Source organism: Erpetoichthys calabaricus, chromosome 14, assembly GCF_900747795.2.
Source record: "Erpetoichthys calabaricus chromosome 14, fErpCal1.3, whole genome shotgun sequence".
Lineage (NCBI taxonomy): Eukaryota > Metazoa > Chordata > Cladistia > Polypteriformes > Polypteridae > Erpetoichthys > Erpetoichthys calabaricus.
This window is the reverse complement of record NC_041407.2, coordinates 26,288,416-26,308,431: the sequence shown is the minus strand read 5'-3', so window position 1 is coordinate 26,308,431 and position 20,016 is coordinate 26,288,416. Positions and strand designations below refer to the sequence as shown.

General features: G+C 40.4%; 1 protein-coding gene across 5 annotated transcripts in view; it reads right to left on the bottom strand.

The window, feature by feature from the left end:
* The window catches only part of LOC114664750 (cyclic GMP-AMP synthase-like), a 53,181-nt gene that overhangs the window by 16,713 nt on the left and 16,452 nt on the right, over nucleotides 1-20,016 (bottom strand). Inside the window, exons 2-3 of one of the 5 annotated variants that reach the window (XM_051919025.1) lie at nucleotides 12,995-13,125; nucleotides 6,586-6,801 (exon numbers count right to left, since the gene is read on the bottom strand). The exons of 2 other annotated variants lie outside the window; for them this stretch is intronic. In XM_051919025.1, the coding sequence (XP_051774985.1) occupies nucleotides 6,586-6,696 (111 nt within the window). In that variant the 5' untranslated portion in view covers nucleotides 6,697-6,801; nucleotides 12,995-13,125. Of the gene's footprint in view, nucleotides 1-6,585; nucleotides 6,802-12,994; nucleotides 13,126-20,016 lie in introns of those variants that run through there. 2 more of the 5 variants (XM_051919027.1, XM_051919024.1) reach the window with 2 other exon arrangements.

Sequence of the window (20,016 nt, the reverse complement as noted above, 5' to 3'; positions counted from 1 at the left end):
TAATAGAAGCGCGAGGTGGTCACGAGGGGGGAAAAAGGAGAGAGAAATAACAGGGGTTAATGGAGAAGAAGGCGGCAGGAAGGAGAAGCCGGTGCGGGAGAGTGAGAGTGAGAGCTGGCTCTTGAAGGTTTAATGCAGATGGTAGGAGAGCCCCTAATGAATGTTTGGCCAACTCTCGGAGGGGGCAGATTGAAGCAGTCACTCCAGCTGAGCAATTTTGAGGAGCTGGAGTGACCGGCAGAGGGGTCGACTGGCCGTTGAAGGAAGCGGAGTCAAGGAGGCTTTGGGCGTGCTGAGGCCCTGCGTGAGCGCCCTGGCCGCTTGGGAAGGAACCCAAGTCTTGGTCCAGCTGGAGCCCAACGTAGCTGGGGATCGGAGGGCTACAGGACCAGTATTGAAGGGAGCTGCATTTGCTGGTAGAGCGACTCCCCTGTTGCAGGGCCCGAATGGGAGAAGTAGGGGAGCCACCAGTAAGGAAAAAGTAAGCACTGGATTTTTAAAGAAAGACTGCCTCCAGCCATTGTTTTTAACCTCGTTGTTTTAAAGGATTTTTTTTCTATTGTGTTTTTAACCTCCACAGTTCATTTGTTTTTATTGGATTATTTATTTGAAGATTTCTGAGACACTGCACTATTTATTTGAACACTGTTTTGGTTTTGTTGATTTTATTAAAAGCACTTTTGCACTTTTTGCACTATCCCCTTGCTTCATTGTTGATATCTTCACTGCCTAGCTCATCGGTGATACAGTATTAACGACGGTGTCGGGTTTGAGTGCTCCCAGAAGTAAGATGGGAGCATGGAGCAGAACCCCACTTCCTGCGCTCTCAGCTCTTATAAATTTTAATGTTTTCCTCACTTTAAGTTTCCAATTAAAGAAGACGTTTTATGTCCAAAACTTATTGAAGAATTTCATCATGAAGGGTTGTCAAAAGAAGAAATGAGTGCACGGGCAATCCTAGCACCAAGAAACAATGAAGTCAAACAAACTAACATGAAATTTGTCGATCGGTTAAATGGAAAATTGGTTAAATGCATGTCAATAGACTATGCTGAAACAGTTGGTGGTGATCATGCGGAAGATGAAAACATCAACTTACAATATCCCAAAGAATATCTACAACTGTTAACACCGTCTGGTCTTCCACTGACCGAATTACTGTAGAAAGAAGGATGTATCCAAGAAAGGTAATGTAGTACATCTTCCGCAGATAACATTAGACAACAAAGAAGATCTTGATATGCCATTCGTATTCAAACATTTACAGTTTCCCATTAGAATAGCTTTTGCAAAGACAATTAACAAATCACAGAGTCAAACATTTGAAAAGGTCATTTTATTTAATAGAGTGAAAGAAACTAAATTCAATCACGGGCAGTTATAGATAGATAGATAGATAGATAGATAGATAGATAGATAGATAGATAGATAGATAGATAGATAGATAGATAGATAGATAGATAGATAGATAGATAGATAGATAGATAGATAGATAGATAGATAGATAGATAGATAGATACTTTATTAATCCCAAGGGGAAATTCACATACTCCAGCAGCAGCATACTGATAAAGAAAATATTAAAGAGTGATAACAATGCAAGTATATAGACAGACAATAACTTTGAATAATGTTAACGTTTGCCCCCCGGGTAGAATTGAATTTTGTTGTTGTTATACGTTGTGTTAATGCAAATGTAACACTTCAAATTAAATTTAAAATCTGTTTAAATTGTACAGCCACATCCCCATACGCGAGCGGCAAAACCACCAAGAGGCTAGGGCATACCACTGGCCCAGGAGGTTGGCAAGTGAAGTGAGCTAATAATTAAAGTTTAACAAAAAGTCAATAGCTGGTTACTTTGTGGTAACCAGAGTGTATAATTAGTGGAAGAACTTTCAATATGAAAGGAATGGGATTGCCAAAAAGGAAATATAATATATAGTGTGGGATATGGCCGGCCATTCATCCCGGCCAATACCACCAGGCCGCTAGATGGAGCCCTCCTTGCAACGTGGAGATGCCCCGAATTCCAGCAGGGCATCATGGACTATGGAGTTTTAATACACAGCCCTGCTGGATAACGTTGGGGCCGGCAGGGGAAGCTGCAGGGAGACACAGACAAGTTTATTTTCCATACAGCCCGGAAGTAAATCCTAGTCACATGGTTGAAAGAAATAAAGTGCTTCCGGGCTGATGAAGAAAAGAAGTTTTTACCTGACCCGGAAGTGATAGAAAGTCACATGGACTGAGGGACAGAAACACTTCCAGGTCACGGACTATAAAGGACTCTGGGAAATCCCAGACGGATGAGGTGGGCTGGGTGGAAGGGTGGCAACGCGTCTGGGAGTGGAGGATTGTGATTATTGATTATTTGATTATTGATTTATTAAGTATTGTGGAGTGGAGGGTGCTTTGTGCACTTTATTAGTGTCCGAATAAATAATTATTGGACTTTTACCTGGTGTCTGACGTCTGGTCTGAGGGTTCAAGGGTTCGACAGTGCCCATATTGTCACAATAGTTATAGCAAGTGTTGCATTACAAACAGTCCAGATTGCAAGCTTCAAGTAGAATCTTCTTTGCCTTGCCACAACACGGTGTGACTTATGATCGTATGTTTTAAAAAAATGTCAGGACCAGTCTTATTAGCTCTTTATCTGCTTTGTCCAGAGAACTAAAAATGTAAAACTGATCTTTAATAACCACTTTCAGTTTGGCAGGGTACAAGTGGCTGTATCTGATTTCAGCTCTACGTAATGCTGTAGAATGCAGCACATTTAGCATCTGTTGCAGGGGAGAAATATGGAAAAATATGAATGTGGTTATTTTCACATATAATCTCCTCTTTCAATCTAAGAAGAGACATCAAGTTTTCATTGGCCTGTAGTTTGTTGAAACAGACACTTGGGCTTTTTGGTTTGGAGGCATTCGATCTACGTATATAATAAGCTGCTTAGATGTCTGATTTAAAGTCTTCTCCATTTATTTTAGAGAATAGTTCAGCTGTGAATTTCACTGGGTTTGGACTTTCCTGTTTTTCAGGAAGACCTTCAATTCTGATGTTGCTCCTTCTATATCAATCTTCCAGCACAGCCAGTTTGTCAGCGAACACTTTGCATTCTGATTCTGCACCTGTTGATTTTTCATCTGCGACAGAAGCCAATTGTTCAACTATTTTAATACAAGTTGTAAATGTTAGCTTAACAACTTCAAGCTGAGCAGCAAGTACTCTAATATTACTCTCTAACTTACTCATATTTTCCTGTATTTTTTCATCAATTTTTTGAAGCATTTCTGTAATGGTTGTAGTAAACTTAGTACTTAAACATATCTCCAGGGGCCTCATGTATAAACAGTGTGAATGCACAAAAACGTTGCGTATGCCCGTTTCTATGCTCACATCACAATATATAAAAACTAAACTTGGTGTAAAGCCATTCACATTCTAATGCCAGCGTTAGCGTATGCAACTGGTGGCACCCAGCGTCAAAGTGGTGCTACGATTTCTTGGTGGCTTCCCTTTATTTTTTAAATTCACATCCCTGACGCTCCTTTATCAAATACACTGAAATTAACCGCACATTGTTTATTAGTTTAAGGCATCTGATTGTAATCAACCTGTAACCATATAATGGTGCACAGAATGGACAAACTATTCTAACTACCATAGCTGCTTTAGCATTGTTACTCTCAGTGCACCACTAAGTGTATTTTAACCCACTGTATCTGAGTGTGGAATCACAGCTGTACAGCAGCTGATCAGAAAGCTCTACCACAGATTGTGTCAAGAGAGAATTATCGGGGTACAGCTTCTGCTGCTTCAGCCATGTGCACAGTCTATTTGAACTTCCATTTGGCAAACGCTTCAGAACCTTCCCTTCACGAACCTTGCGGTTCAGAAACAGTTTCATCCCAAGAGCTATAAAAGCACTCAATCAGTCCATCAAGTGCTCCAGGTAGAACTGTTTGTACTTATAAGTACAATTACCTCACTGTAAACTTATGCTTTCATATTGTATACTTTTCATTTTTTTATTGTATTATTATTATTATTATTGTTGTTGTTTTTTTTTGTTGTTGTTTTATCATTTTATAGGAAAATAAGTTTATGGAGGATTTGCATATTGAATCTCATTGTACCATACAATAACAATAAGGAATTAAATTCAATTCAATGGAAAAGAGCGTGTATTTATAGATGATGATGACTGGCTTCTAAATCGATTTCGTTTTAGTGTGAATTCTACACATGGCGTTATGCATGAGGCCCCTGGTCACTGACTGTAGATGCTGAGTTAGGACGGGCAGTCTGGCTTTGTTGCTTAACTTCTCATCAGACAACTGAACACGTTGTACTCTTCCTTCACCAGGAAGACGCTGCTCAGTGACAGATGACCCTCGGAGTCCCGCTCTGATTTTATTGTGGACTGAGTCATCAGGTCAGCTCCAATCATGTCCCCACTGGGTGGAAAGAAAGAAAGAAAGAAAGAAAGAAAGAAAGAAAGAAAGAAAGAAAGAAAGAAAGAAAGAAAGAAAGAAAGAAAGAAAGAAAGGGCATCTGGAGACGATAAATAACAAAAGGTAACGCTGATGTCTTGTCGCCCTCTTCTGGTAACCATAGAAAGTTCCAATACATAAAAAAATGTTTTTACAAGATGCGCTTCTGGTCAAAAAAAAAATTTGTCTCTGTTTAATTAAGCATAACTACATGCAATACAAGTGCCATTAGTGTCCAAACTGACAGGTAATATACTAAAAAAAGAAAGTAACGAAGAATGATGGAACAGTATATTAACAAAATAATACTGAAGTTATTTAGCACTCCATAAAAGTGTCCAATATGAAAGGCGCTATAAGAAAAAAAAAAGAACGACTAGACATTCATTAAGTAGTATATAATATTGTCATCTAGGAAAGGTGCTATTTGAAATAAAAAAGACAAAGTAAGAGAGTAAAATGTTAAATGATGGAAGATAAACAACAAAAGGCAAAACTGTGTGAATAAAATCTTCATGTTCTGTTAAACTTGACTTAGACATAACTCTGAAATGACTCCATATTGTAATTATTTAAAACATTTATTTCAAAAGCAAGAGCAACTTCACAATGAAACAAGAGATTGTTTGAAACTTCAGAAATGTTTTGCTGTAAGCATGCACTCTAATTCAAATGTTCTTCCTGAATTTAAATCTAACAGTGTTTTATAATCTTATTGGATTATACAGTATAAGATACAGATGGAGTGACAGGAATCTTCATGAATAGGTGATGGTGCTTTAACAATGAGAGCAAGTTCAATGAGCTCTACATAGACTAAAAGTCATACTCAATACTTTATCTGATCACACGCCTCTAAATTTCATCCAGAGAAATCAGCTGGAAGGATCAGTTTTGGCCTGATTAGCATTGTGCCTGGTCCTATGCATTCATTTTTGAAGACTTGGTTATTATGATTCTGTTCACCATTATGAGCTTAACAAAGGTAATGTTTACTTTAGCAGTACAGTGCTGTGCGGTTCCTGTCCTTCCACAGACGTTTAGGCTTTTAGTTCATCCAAGTTTAATACTGCAAATGATACTGCAAGACTGATTCGAAGTTTTTATGGATGTAAAGCAGCCTCAACCTGATCTGTTCCAAAGTTGTTGGACTCACATCTTTCAGTAAATTTGTGTTATCCTTATATATGTGCTGGAGATGCTGTTGCCCCATACACTCAGCCAGATACCAGAGAAGATTCTTCACTCGGTCCTCCAGGTCCTCATTCTTCCAGAAGTTTTTGTCATTTTGCCGTACCTGGTGGAGAAACGCCGTCTTCAGGTAGTAAGAAGGACAGCAGGAGCTCAGGTGAGAGGTCGGATACATTTTCTTATCATTTTCCCTCAGGTACTTTAGGATCTTCAGACATTTGAAGTAACAGTAGTTGGGCGACAGACTTTGTAAGAAAGCCTTCTCATGGGTGGAAAATGAAAACCTCCATGCAGCTTCTCCAAGGTGTGAGGTCATCTTTGCCACAAGGTAGGCACCTTTATATTGCACAGCAGGCACTAGGTCAATATTCACCTCCTTTCTAAGCCAGTCAAAAACAAGAGTCCTTGCAGGGCCACTCTCACAAAATCTAAAATTAAATCCAGGGAAGTGCTTTGCCAGCTCATGTAGAGTACGATCACACATGGACTGGAACCACCGCTGGATCTTTTCGGCAGACAGCACATAGCCATGTGAACCAAATCTAATACAGAACTTCTCTTTGAAGTCTGAAGTATCTCTACCCCAAACTGTAGCACTTTGAAATTGTATCCTACCTGACTCTTCAAACTGAATGAGTCCAAAGCAAGCTGGAACGTTGTGATCATCATCAGAGACGATAATCTGGCGAAATCTAACCTGAATTGGAACCATGAAGTCAAACTCCACCTCTGGCTTGACTTTCACACCTTCAAAAGCACTGCCAGTGCCAATGGGCTCCTCATCTATCTTGGGGTCTCCTTGTCTCACATGCTTCTGGATCAGTTTCAGGAGAGTGGAGACCACTTCTTCTGCCTTTGATTTGTAAGGGTCAAGCTCTCCCTTACTAAAATCCACCTTGTCCAGATAAAGCTTCTTTAACATCTGAAGAGTGGGCGTTTCGCTGCTGTCTCTTTGGCGATATGCTGCTACAAAAGGGATGGCGGCACTCCAGTAGGAGTTCTCCATGATCAGATCTCATTCACCAGTAGCACAGGCGTGGTCTGCATACACAGACTCCTGTCAGTCTGTCCTGTGGTCACTCAAAAGCGTAGGTAACGTCCTTCTTGTGGGCTACAGAACAAAAAATGAACAGAAGGAGCCATTATTATACAGTATTTCACTCCTCCTAATATGATATTAGAAAAGGAGAGTCTAATAATAATAATACATTTTATTTATATAGCACCTTTCCCATGCTCAAGGCACATATACATAACTTTACAATGCATCTTTCACAGTAGTTTTGTACACTAAGTTTCACTGTTTTATTCATTTAGGTGTATTTAGATATAATACAATAAGCACCCACAGCAATCGCCACGTCTGTCTGTCTGTCTGTCTGCATGGAACAACTCAGCTCTCAGCAAACTGATTTTGTTGAAATTTGGCACTCTAATTCTGCAAGGAAATTTGGTGGGAAAGGTACATTTCTGTTGAGATATCTGAAACAGGGCATATTGTACAACGTTTTGAAATTTTGAAGCACATTGGCAGGATTTTCAAATTCACAGGCTTTAAAACAGAGAAACATTCTTTGTGGTTTCAATTACAGAAAAATTGACTGTTTCAAATTGAAATTCAGAGTTAAAAGTCTGACTAGCACAAGAATTTGTCCTACCAAAGAACAGGACACGAAGCATTTAGTTACAAAGCGTCCTACTCCCAGTCCCAGCAAAGACCAGGAGGCAGCAAGAATGAATGATGTCACAATTTTATGGCCCCCCCTTGCCAAAAACTGGCACTCATGATGACGTTTTGTAGTTTTCTGATGCTAGCGCTAATCAAAGGAGGGAAATCAGCAAGCTAAAAAAAAAAAATTGAAAACATAAGAAAAAATTCTAAAAGACAAAGCAATCTGTAGACTGTATCATCAATCTCTTCATCTTTTTAATGTGTCATCAAGAGAAGTTAAAGTTAGCTGAAGACCAAGATAATGTTAGTATCAAAGCAGAACCTTTACTAGCAAACGCTGATGAGGAGCACCAGAACCAAAGTCACTCTTAAACATCTTCACCACCAGTTCCAAGGACATTAGGGTGATAATGATGACAGTTCTTGGTGTGAGAGCACGACTGACCCAGTGTTTTGAACAGATGGACTCTTATTGAGAGGGGTGTGTGAGCGTTTCATCATTGGCATTTTCTCTACCCAGTATCAGCAAGAGACGAGGGCCTTGGCAACTGGTTGTAGCTCTACAGGATGGCACAGGTACACCAGCGGCAGCACAGTACACTGCACATCTGCACACTCAAGCACCATACTGTAAGTGCTTTACTTAGGACAGCCTTAGTTCAAGAAAACATCTAACTGGTTTCCCTGATTGCTAGTGGGGATGAAAGGCAGATATATAATTATCCTGTTGTTTCCCTTTTTGTGTAAATGCAGAAGGGGTTATCTCTAAATTTTTACTGAACTTAGTTTATTATTCATGCATTGTGTTTTTCACAAATTGCCATCTCTTCATGTAAACCTAATATAAATTATCTTTGGGTAAATGACGTAGCATGTGCTCTCTATTTAGCTCCTATAATTTATCAGATTGTGTTTGATGTTCTACAAATACAAATAAAAATTGGCATTTAGTTGAATAATGCATTTTCATTGGCCATGTCTATGGTTTGGTTAAAGCCTGCTGCAGGGATTTGGGAGAGGGGAGCCTTCAGCGTCTTGTCAGGCCCAGAAGCCTGTTGAGTTGGCATCGGTCCCTGCTTTAATTTTCAAGCCCATATTTCTGATACCTAATTTGGAATTATCTTAAATACAGGAGACCCTGCCAAAATGGTCCAAATTGTTGTTTCTCAGCCTCACTTTGCATTTTTATTATGATGACATGTTGGAAAGAAATGCCTACATACTTAAGAAAAGTAGGTTTGTACGCACTAGACGTGTTATGTTTTGTTTTAAATAAAGGGTGCTCTTTTTTCAGTACTTGTACTGCTTCTTGAAAGCTGAAATGTCTTTAAGAATCCATTTATTCAGTAAAGAGTCGGTTTGATCTTCTGCTGCACTTGGTCCTGCATGCCAAGAGTTCTCCATACTCACTGTATTCAGTTCAGTTTGGATCATAAATGAACAATAACGCTTAGGTGTGATTAACAGACAAGAAAGGTGTCTCTCTGTCTTTGTTTTTTTTCCACAATCTTCAAACAAGAAATTACTTTACTTTAATTGCATTACTTTAATTGTAAATCAGTATTTGGTTTTTTTTACTACTAGGGTGTTAGCCATTATGAATGTAGAGAAAAGCCAAGCAAAATGACACCTTTTATTGGCTAACTAAAAAGATTACAATACGCAAGCTTTCGAGGCAACTCAAGCCCCTTCTTCAGACAAGATGACAAACTGCAAAACCAATCAGCCCATAAAAGCAAATACGTGCTGCAGCAGGCTCTGTAAATCTTTGTTTTCTGCTGAGCTGCACTTGTGTTTGGGGGCTCAGGTGAGGAGCAGTAAGTGAGTGTAAGATCATGAAAGTGAAGACTAAAGTTCTGTTCAGCAATTTAATTTTACATATTCAAATTATTATTGAGTTACATAAAATAATATTTTTAAATCATGGCAGTGCCATGGGAAGCCTAAGTCCATTGCGCTGGACCACCCACACTGGGCCAATTTGGAATCAACGATTAACCCAACGCACAAAACTTGGGGAATGTAGGTGAAAACCTCACACAAACATGGACAGATCATGAAAACTCCACCATAACAACTGGGCACGGGACACTGGATCTATGAAGAACACTCTTAGAAATTAAGGTGTCAGAGTGGCTCTTCAGAGCAATGACATTGGGGAAACATTTTTAGTTCCCAAAAGACCCATCCACATGAAGGTTCCAGAGAGATCTTTTATTTATTTGGATCTGCAACAGGCTCCATACATTAAACAAACATGAATAGATGGTAACAGATTTGTGAAACACCAGTGGGCTCGTGATTTTAAAAGGACTCTTGCTGCATACGTACAGGAACAGAGGATACTGTAGGTCCAGCAGCCCAGCAGACACTCTTAAAAATGAAGGTGCCAGAGTGGTTCTTCAGAGTGATGCCACAGGGGGAACCATTTTTGGCTCTAAAAAGACCCAGCCACATGAAGGTTCCAGAAAGTGTCTTTATTTATTGAAATACATAACAGGTTCCATACCGTAAATAATCATGAATAGGATTTTAAAAGGACACTCGCTGCATACATACAGGAACATTAGGTTTTCTTCTAATGATTACAGAATTTAGGACTTCTTCTACATGTTAGGAAGTTTTTCAAAGCACCAACTTCAAATGCAAAGAACTCATCACAGAATAAAATGGGGCTTTGTCCAGCAATCGTTCTACAAGGAACCACACAACCCAGTAAAGAACCATAAAGTGCCATTAAAGAACCAGCATTTTTAAGAGTATACATTAAGGATGTTGGGGGGTTTTTTACACATATTGGGAATTTTTTCAAAGCACCAAGAACCAACTTCACATGCAAAGAACCCATTCCAGATTGAAATGGTGCTTTGTCAAGCAATGGAGTCACAAGGAACCACAAAATATAAATAACTAGTGCCATTAAACAACCATCACTTTTAAGAGTGTAAAACCATGCCATACACCAATTATTTCTGCAGTGTACAAAGCCTAACTAAACAGTCACTGGAAACACAAATACCATAAAATTTGATTGTACTATTTTATTTTATGGTTTTCATATTTATTATAGTTTAAACAGAACACAGCCTTCTCCAGATGTAGATTTTTCATTCCAATGTCCAAACTGAACAAACTGTAAATCCTTTAGAAAAAGCAGACCACACCTTCGTATCCAGTGCTGTTTTACTGTTTTCTTATCATTCAGCGACTCAGTCATGTCTTTGTTCTCCCCCTTCCTTTTGTTCGGATTAACCATTAATCAAAATAAGCATGTACTTAGGGCATCAAGAGAAGGGGGGGGCACCACAGAAATTTTCCATTGCAAGATTTACCATGGACCATATGGTGCCACACTGCAAATGGTGCAGCTGATCCAGGTTCCACAAAAAGGTGCTCCCATATTAGATGAAAAAATTACATACTTATATATACAATAATAAAAGAATAAAACAGTAATAACAGAAGCAGGCTGCAGGTCTTATCTCTACTAAGTATAGAAGCAGATGTGTTACATAAGGTTAGTTTTGAGGATCTGATCAAAGACTTTGCAATTAGAAAAACTTAAGTGAAAACTTTTCAAATATAAATAAAGCTGAAGTATACAAAAATAAAGATTATTTTCCATCTTACTGTAAGTTTTGTTTCATTAAAAAAATATATTTTGTTTTATTATTGTTTATATTTTGAATTTGATATATACAGGGCACCAGAATCTTTTAAGTGCTTAGGGCCTCTAAAGGTCTTAATGCGGCCCTGCGTTCTCGAAACAGGACCAGTAATCCAGTTTGGTTCTTCTATTTAAAGCGTCAGATTTATATTTACAGATTTTCTGTCTCCGAATCTATAATAAATTTCTCTCATTTTCAAGTACAGTATATGGTTTATTTTATAATTTTTATCTGTTCTGCAGCAGCGGGCACTCCTGGCACTTTAATCTATTTTTAGTTGGGTTTTTTTTCGTTTATTTTATTGATTTATTTTTGCAGGTTTCCATTTATATGGGCCTTGAGCTGGAGGACGACCTGACCTGGAGCTCCAACAGAAAAAGGCACAGCAGAGACTGCAGAGAGAATCCTCAGAAAGAACCATCTCCCCAAAAATCTGCTCCTTGCCTTTTATCACTATTCCATCAAGAGTGTGCTCACGTAAGGACTGTGTGTGTGGTACAGCAGCTGCACTCCGTCAGAAAGAAAGGCTCTCCACAGGGTCGTCAGGACAGCGGAGAGAACCAGGACTGTTCTTACACAGGAAAACTACCCACTGCCAAGGGGGCCCCGCCGGGCGCTTTTTTTAACCAAATAGCCAACAACTTACAGGTCCATATATTTCAGAAGTACACATTTTCTCTGGTGGCGGAATTATCAATATGGTTACGTGAGAGCAGAGAGGAAACAGTGACGACGACAGGCAGAATCGAGGTGACGGAGTGGTGGGTGGGCACTGATCATCCACCTCGTCTGCCTCCAAACGTCTGCGCAACAAATCGACCACGCTATAAATAGCGGAAACTGGGAAAATAAAAACCATTCCACGAAGCGACTCGACAGTGGGTGGTTTGCTCCGTCCCTCCATCTGCTCTGCTATAATTATACATGTAGGCTATCTTTTCCGTCGACTAGTCGCATTATCATTAGTCTGTGTATACATGTTCACGAGTTCTATCTGGCGCTAATATAATCAAGAACACTGGTCTGTGGTCTACTGTACCATCAGTATTTTTGTATGTACAAGTGAGTAATCATTAGCTAATAACGCAACTTGATTTTGTCCTCCCTGTTTGAAAATGAAGCGAGCTCATCAGTCTGGTGCTGCTAAACGTAAGAAAAAAGCCGCTGAACAGGCTTTATTGCTTCTCAAAGAGGAACTCTGTTGAAATTTGTCGCTCGCAAAGATGAAGGTTCTAGCCTTAACACTAGTGGCAGGGACATAAATCTCTCGTCTGAGGTCCATTTTGCAACTTCACAATCCCTCCCTGGAACAAATCTATAGCCTACCTCCCGATGCCGCAAAAAAGAAATAGACATTTCACAGGATTCATCACATCCCGGTCATTTGCCTCTTCCAACTTTTGCCATCGGGCAAAAGATACAGAGCAATGAAAACCAGGACAAACCGCCTTAAAACAGCTTTTATCCAAAAGCAGTAATGGTCATGAACTCAGAATAAAACTGCTCCATATCGTTCTCCCAATGTGCAAACCTTAAGTCAACCAGTGCAATTTGTATACTGTATATAACAAGTGCAATTTGTATACTTTGTAAAGTACTTTTATTACTATTCAGTTTATTATTTTCTCTCTTCTTGTCTTTTTAACTCTTATGCCTCACACTGAGTCGACTGCACCTTCAATTTCGTTGTTCCTTTGTAAAAGTAACAATGACAATAAAGATCTATATATATATATATATATATATATATATATATATATATATATATATATATATATATATATATATATATATATATGTATACATCTCTCTCTCTCTCTCTCTCTCTCTGTATATATATATATCAGTTGTGCTTTTTGTTTACTCAACACGCTCTAACAGTTTTCTTTGTTCATATTGCGGTTTTATTATTATTTTATTATAAGTATTTCTTCCAGTTGTAAAGCACAGCATACGGAGCTTACCTTGAGTCGTCAGAAACTCTGAAGACGTTCAGTCTGACCGCAGCCGCTGGTCTTCTGGATGGAATGGGGCGGCCCCACGTTAAGGGCCAGTTAAAAACAGAGGGGTGTCACGTATTCCAAGTAGGCAACACCTCTCAGTTAACTTTAGGGAGGAAACGAAAGTGAAACTTAACGCGTGTTTTTTTTTTAACTCCTAGTTCGTCTTTTGATTTCCACAAAACGTCGGTTCATTTAGTAGATACAGTATGATAAAATCAACCGAACCGAGACCCTTTAGAAAGAGTGCTCACAGCACAGCACCCAAGAAACTCTTTGGCGGTTCGCATGAGGTATGAATGAGTGTCGAGTGTATTTGTAAGTGCTAAGTGTCTGCTGTTGGTAATTTAATTAGCAGAAAGTTAATAAAATGAAACGTTAAAATAAACAGGCACATACTTACAAATGTGACACAATTAGCATAACACAACACACCATCACCAGTCAACCAGAGCAAGCCTGCCGCCTGATCAGGCACTTGACACATACCTCTCGCACCGAAGTTAAAAAAGAAATAAGAAAACTCCGTAAATGCACTTGTGAGTGGATCGATCAGAACACATACAGAGGTGACATGAAATGAAGAGCAGTGCCCAGTGAGACCGACGATCTAACCAACCCTAATCTTAAACCACAAAACTGATGCGTTGGGTGAAGCGTCCTTAAGGAGGCACAGTAACTTTTTTTTTTTTTTTTTTTTTTTTTTTATCGATTTTATTGTAATCATTCCATACAAATAGATTAATTTTTACAAAAAACAGGATTGAAAACAAATCAACCCCCCCCCCCCTTGAGAAAGTGAGCATCGCCAAAAGAGTAAAACTTAAAGCTAGTAAAAATAAGTAAATTGATGAGTTTAATAACTGAATAAAGATAAATGGAGAAGAAAAAGAAATGGGAAGAGAATCTACTTCCTCAGTGCTTTAAGAGCTTAATCTAAAATGTTATTGATTAGATCCTGCCAGGTTTTGAAAAAGTTCTGCACAGATCCTTTAACTGAATATTCAATTTTTTCCAATTTCAAATAATATAAAACATCAGTTACCCACTGACTTAAAAGAGGAGAGTTAGGATTCTTCCAGGTGAGCAAAATAAGTCTGCGTACCAATAGTGTAGTGAAGGCAATCACAGTTTGTTTGTCTTTCTCCACTTTAAGCCCATCTGGAAGAACACCAAACACAGCTGTTAGTGTTTTAGGAGGGATTGGGACACCAAGGCTGTCTGAGAGGCATTTAAAGATTTTGGTCCAGAATTATGTTAGTTTGGTGCAGGCCCAAAACATGTGACCCAGTGAGGCTGGGACTTGATTGCAGCTTTTGCAGGTTGAATCTTGCCCTGGAAACATTTTGGACAATTTTAAGCGAGACAGATGAGCTCGATATATAATTTTGAGTTGAATAATTGTATGCTTTGCGCATATGGAGCTCGAGTGAATTCTCTGCATTGCTCCTTTCCACTTTCCACTCCTTTTCTGATATGTTGAGTGAGAGGTCCTTTCCCACTGTCTTCCTGGATCTTTGAAAGGGAGGGACTGTAAAATAATTTTATATATTGCAGAAATGCTGTCTGAGTCCTCAAAACTGAGCAATATTTTTTCCAGCATAGAGGAAGGTGGGAACTGAGGAACATCGGGCAGGTTCTGTTTAACAAAGTTTCTGATTTGAAGATAGTGGAAGAAATGTGTTGCTGGAAAGTTACATTTGGAGTGTAATTGTTCATAGGATGCAAAGACGTTGTCTATGTAAAGATTTCTAAGTGGTTTAATCCCAAATGTTTTCCAGATATTAAAAACTGCATATGTTTGCAAGGGTTGAAAGAGGTGGTTCTCATGCAGAGGTGCCACAGATAAAAGATTCTCCATCTTAAAATGCTTCCTACATAGGTTCCATATTCTGAGTGAGTGAAGCACAATTGGGTTGCTAGTATATTGGTGATAACCTGCATTTATAGGGGCACAAAGCAGGGAATATGAAGAAGTACTGCAGGATTTTATTTCAATTGCGGACCAAGCTTGTGTAAGTTAATCTATTTGTGTCCAGGTTTTTATAGCTTGTATGTTTGCTGCCCAGTAATAAAACTGAAAGTTAGGTAAAGCCATGCCACCTTCTGTCTTAGGTCTTTGTAGAGTCCCTCTTTGGATACTTGGATGTTTTAAGTTCCAAATAAATGAGGTTATGGTTGAATCTAATTGCTTAAAAATGATTTATTGATGTATGTTGAAATGTTTTGAAATAAAAAGAGAAGCTTAGGAAGGATATTCATCTTAACAACATTAATTCTTCCAGCTAGAGTGAGATGAAGGGTTGACCATCTATGCAAGTCTTGCTTAATTTTTTCCATACAGACAGCGAAATTTTGTTGATGAAGAGCTTTTTGTTTAGATAGATAGATAGATAGATAGATAGATAGATAGATAGATAGATAGATAGATAGATAGATAGATAGATAGATAGATAGATAGATAGATAGATAGATAGATAGATAGATAGATAGATAGATACTTTATTAATCCCAATGGGAAATTCACAAAAATAAAAATAGAAAAATAAAAGTAGAAAAGTACACATACACATACAGTCATACACAGAGCTGCTGAAAAGGCTGCCACTCTCGGCGGCGCCGGATGTACAATAGGAAGAAGTTTATGTTACCGACCTCAGGCCTAGGGGAACCTGGGCCAGGTACAAGTCACTGTTGCTACAGGGTGTAGCCACAGCAATATGGTGTAAAGCATAAAAGAAACAGACAGCAGTCCCAAGTCTCAGACCATATTTCTCTGTTCTCTTCTACTTTTATTCTCCTTTTCCCAGAAATATATATATGCTTCAATTTCTGCATAGATGAACATAGTAATCAGTGAAAACAATGGTGCAACCCAATTTACTCTGTATAACAAATAGTGTAAACACATTTACTTTGAGTACTTGATTAGAAACCAATGTCCCCAGAACTCGTTAATTTTCCAAGGAAGCAGACAGTTCTGTATCCCACATTGTGTGTAGATAAGATACTAAATCAAAGCAGTCTGATTATTCAAAGCAGGTGACTCTTTAGCAAGACAGGTAAATATTTATGTCCTGTAGATAGCCATCAGCAATAACCTGTAGCAGAATTTTCCAGAAATTCTGCCTTTTCTTTAAAACACTGGTTTATAGCCCATTACACCAAGCAACACACCGAAATGTCATTTTCTTTAGAATACTGAATTCTAGCCCATTACACTTACGTGTGATGTTTACCCCTAGGTATTTACACTGATCTGCAATGATAAAAGGGAAGGTGTCCATCTAATATTGTATGCTTGAGAATTCACTGGAAAGAGCACAATTTTAGTCAAATTAAATTTGAGACTAGAAGTCTTTTGAAATTCTGTAAGTGCTGTTAAGACTGCAGGCACAGTATTTTGTGGGTCTGATATATACAAAACCATATCATCTGCATATAGAGAAATTTTCTGTTCAAGTCCTTCTCTGGGTAACTTTTGACATTGTGTAAGTGGTGTATGTTAGTCAGACATTCCAAAATGAACATTATTAAGAAATAGTTACAGCAGTTAAGACAGTAGGCACGTGATTTGAGATACGTTAAACTGGAGTTACGTTTATATGATGGCTGCTAGAGAGTAAATACACCACATTGTACATGTTGCATACAATGTGAGAGCGTACAGGTGCAGTTTGTCTCAGAAAGGTGTTCATTTCCAAACCACCAATCCCGCCAGACACTCACCCTCTAACCTCAAACACTTTACGGCCAACAAGAACACACTGTCATAAAATGTACATATTGCAAACATAACATTTCCCACCTCCCCCACCAAATACAGTGACTCCCAGAAAAACATAACATAAGGCTTTTTGTAATTGTACTGAAGTCTTTTTTTTCTCTTTTGTGTGCTTCTTCCAAAACCCAAATGTCATGCTAAAGTCTGTGTGGAGGATTGCCGGCTTCCCAGTCCGGCCCTCACCCCCAGGCTGCTAGGAGGAGCCCTCCGGACAGCATATTCGTGCCCCGAGTCCAGCAGGGCATCATGGACTTTGTAGTTTATATACACAGCCCTGCTGGATACCTTGGGGGCCACCGGGAGTCGCTGTAGGGGGGCTAGTGGGCTCTTGCTTGCCCTATAACCCGGGAGTGCGTCACAGTCACGTGACCGGAAGAAACGACGTACTCCCGGGGTGAAGAAAAGGACTGTTTACCCTGACCCGGAAAGAAAATGGACTTGTGGGTTTTGCCAGGAACCATTTCCGGGTCAGGGGATATAAAAGGACTGTGGGAAGCCCAGTACACTGAGCTGAGCTGGGAGGTAGGGTGGCAAAGTGTCTGGGCGAGGAGGAATTGTAGTATTATTGAGAATTTATTGATTATATGAGTGTGGAGTGGAGGGTGCTTGGTGCACATTATAATAATAAAAATAATAGTATTTATACTTTTACCTGGTGTCTAGAGTGGTACCTGAGGGTGTTAGAGGTGGCTCCACGCCTTAACTGCTACATCTGCTTAACTGTGAAAGTCAGTAAGGAAATCTTTGAATCTGGCTGGCTGAGTTCTGACGCATTCAGGTCTGGAGATGGTTTCAGTCAGAGGTTGCAACACCTCAGGATCCTCAGTCTGCATAGGGACCAATGATCCTGCAGCTGAATCGAGCCACTCTGCTGAAAAACCTGAAGAGTCACAGCTCAGCACTGGTGGTGCAGGTACCTTGCAGAGGCGGCTTGCACGCCATCGGGAACCATCAGCCAGACAAAATGTGGCAGGTCCTAGTTGGCTTATTACTTTAAAAAGGAGAAGACCAAAAAGATTTCAACTTATGCTCTCGATGTGACTTCCAGACCCTGACCCAGCCAGGCTGGCATTTTCACCCAGTGTGACCTGTCAAAATATTGCTTCATTTTATTCTGGCTCTTGGACACATTGTTGTGTATATGCATTGCAGTGGGCAAAGCTGGTTGGGCACACAGACGATCCAGTGGAAGCTGAAGTTCATCCATCCATCCATCCATTTTCCAACCCACTGAATCCGAACACAGGGTCACGGGGGTCTGCTGTAGCCAATCCCAGCCAACACAGGGCACAAGGCAGGAACCAATCCCGGGCAGGGTGCCAACCCACCGCAGGACACACAGAAACACATCCACACACCAAGCACACACAAGGGCCAATTTAGAATCTCCAATCCACCTAACCTGTATGTCTTTGGACTGTGGGAGGAAACCGGAGCGCCCGGAGGAAACCCACGCAGACACGGGGAGAACATGCAAACTCCACGCAGGGAGGACCCGGGAAGTGAACCTAATGCCATTCTTTAAAGCTTTATTTAGATGCTCTACCACCACCACCACCACCCCCCCCCCCGCCCCCCATTGGCCTGAGGGACCCATTTTACCACTGACAAGGCAAGCAGGGCATTGCTTGACCAGAGCTTCAATATCAGCATCAATCCCAGGCCACCACACAAGGTTGCGACAACGTTATTTAACATGGACAATACCCAAATGGCCCTCATGTGCCATTGCCCGGACATGTGCTTGGAGAGACCTTGGAGCTACTGTGCAGAGACCACAAGCAACATAGCTTTCATTCCAGCAAGTGAGTTCATCCTTGACACGATGGAATGGTGTCACCTCAGCCGGTACTTGAGTAGGCCACCCCTGCCTGATAAAAGTATGAAGCTGATTGAGCACAGGGTCTTGCTCTGAGGCCTGCTGCAGCTCCTGGAGTGACACCATGGCCTCTAGAGGTGTGTGAAGAAGCTCAACAAGTTCAGGCTCAGCAGAATCAGGGCAGAGAGTCATGGCTGGAGGAGCTGAGAACCGAGACAGTAGGTCAGCCACCACATTGTGGCACCCGGGGAGTATACTGAAGTTTAAAATTGTACTTCTGGAGACGCTCTGACCAGTGGTGCAGTCTTAGCGGCCTGTGACCAGAACCAGATATAGAAAGCAGTGCAGTGAGAGCTTGGTGGTCAGTTCAGAGTGTAAATGCACAGCCATACAGATACATGTGCCACCGTTCGCAAGCCCAGATACATGCCAGTGCTTGTCGCTCACTGACTATTTCTGTACACCTGGGCTAAGAGCTCTAGAAGCAAATGCAACAAGTTTCTCAGTCCCCTCCTGAATCTGAGACAGTACAGCCCCAAGAGCAGCTCCAGAGGCATCACAAGTGACTAAGGTGGGACTATTGAGGTCAAAGTGTGCCAGCACAGGCGGTGAAACAAGCTGAGCCTTTAGTAACTGAAACGCCTCTGTGCAGGCTGAAGTCCATGCCCAGGGAACATCTTTCTTCAAAAGTTGACGTAGGGGTGCAGTAGTGGAGGAGTATTGCGGCAGAAAACGTAGATAGTAGGCAGTCATACCCAAAAATGAAGCAACCTGTGCTACTGATGTGGGCTCTGGAATTCTCTGAATTGCCTCCGTGTTAGACTGGAGTGGGGTTAAACCATCTGCAGACAGTTGGAAACCCACAAATTCAATTGAAGGTGCAGAAAACACACATTTATCACCGTTAAGAGTGAGATTATGCCTGGCCAGTGCTGAAAACACTCTTTTGAGACGCTCATCATGGGTAGAGGTGGTGGGACCATGAACAACTATATCATCAAGATAAATGACAACCCCTGGAATCCCTGCAAAGATGGTTCACATTATCTTCTGAAAGTAGCTCGGGCCTGGACTGAGTCCAAATGGCAATCTAGTATATCGGAAAACCCCAATGTGAGTGACAAATGCAGTCAGGTCTTGACTGCTGGGATGGAGTGGCACCTGCAGATATCCTTGACAGAGATCTAACTTTGTAAAGAAACGAGATCCATAAAATTGTGTAGTTAGCTCCTCTGATGTTGGCAGAGGGTATTTGTCAGGAATGACTGCCTTGTTTACTGCTCTTAGATTGACACAGATTTGTAGTTCCCTTGACTTTTTTTTTTGCAACAACCAAATTGGAAATCCATGGGGCAGCATTAATAGGTTCTATAATTCCAGCCT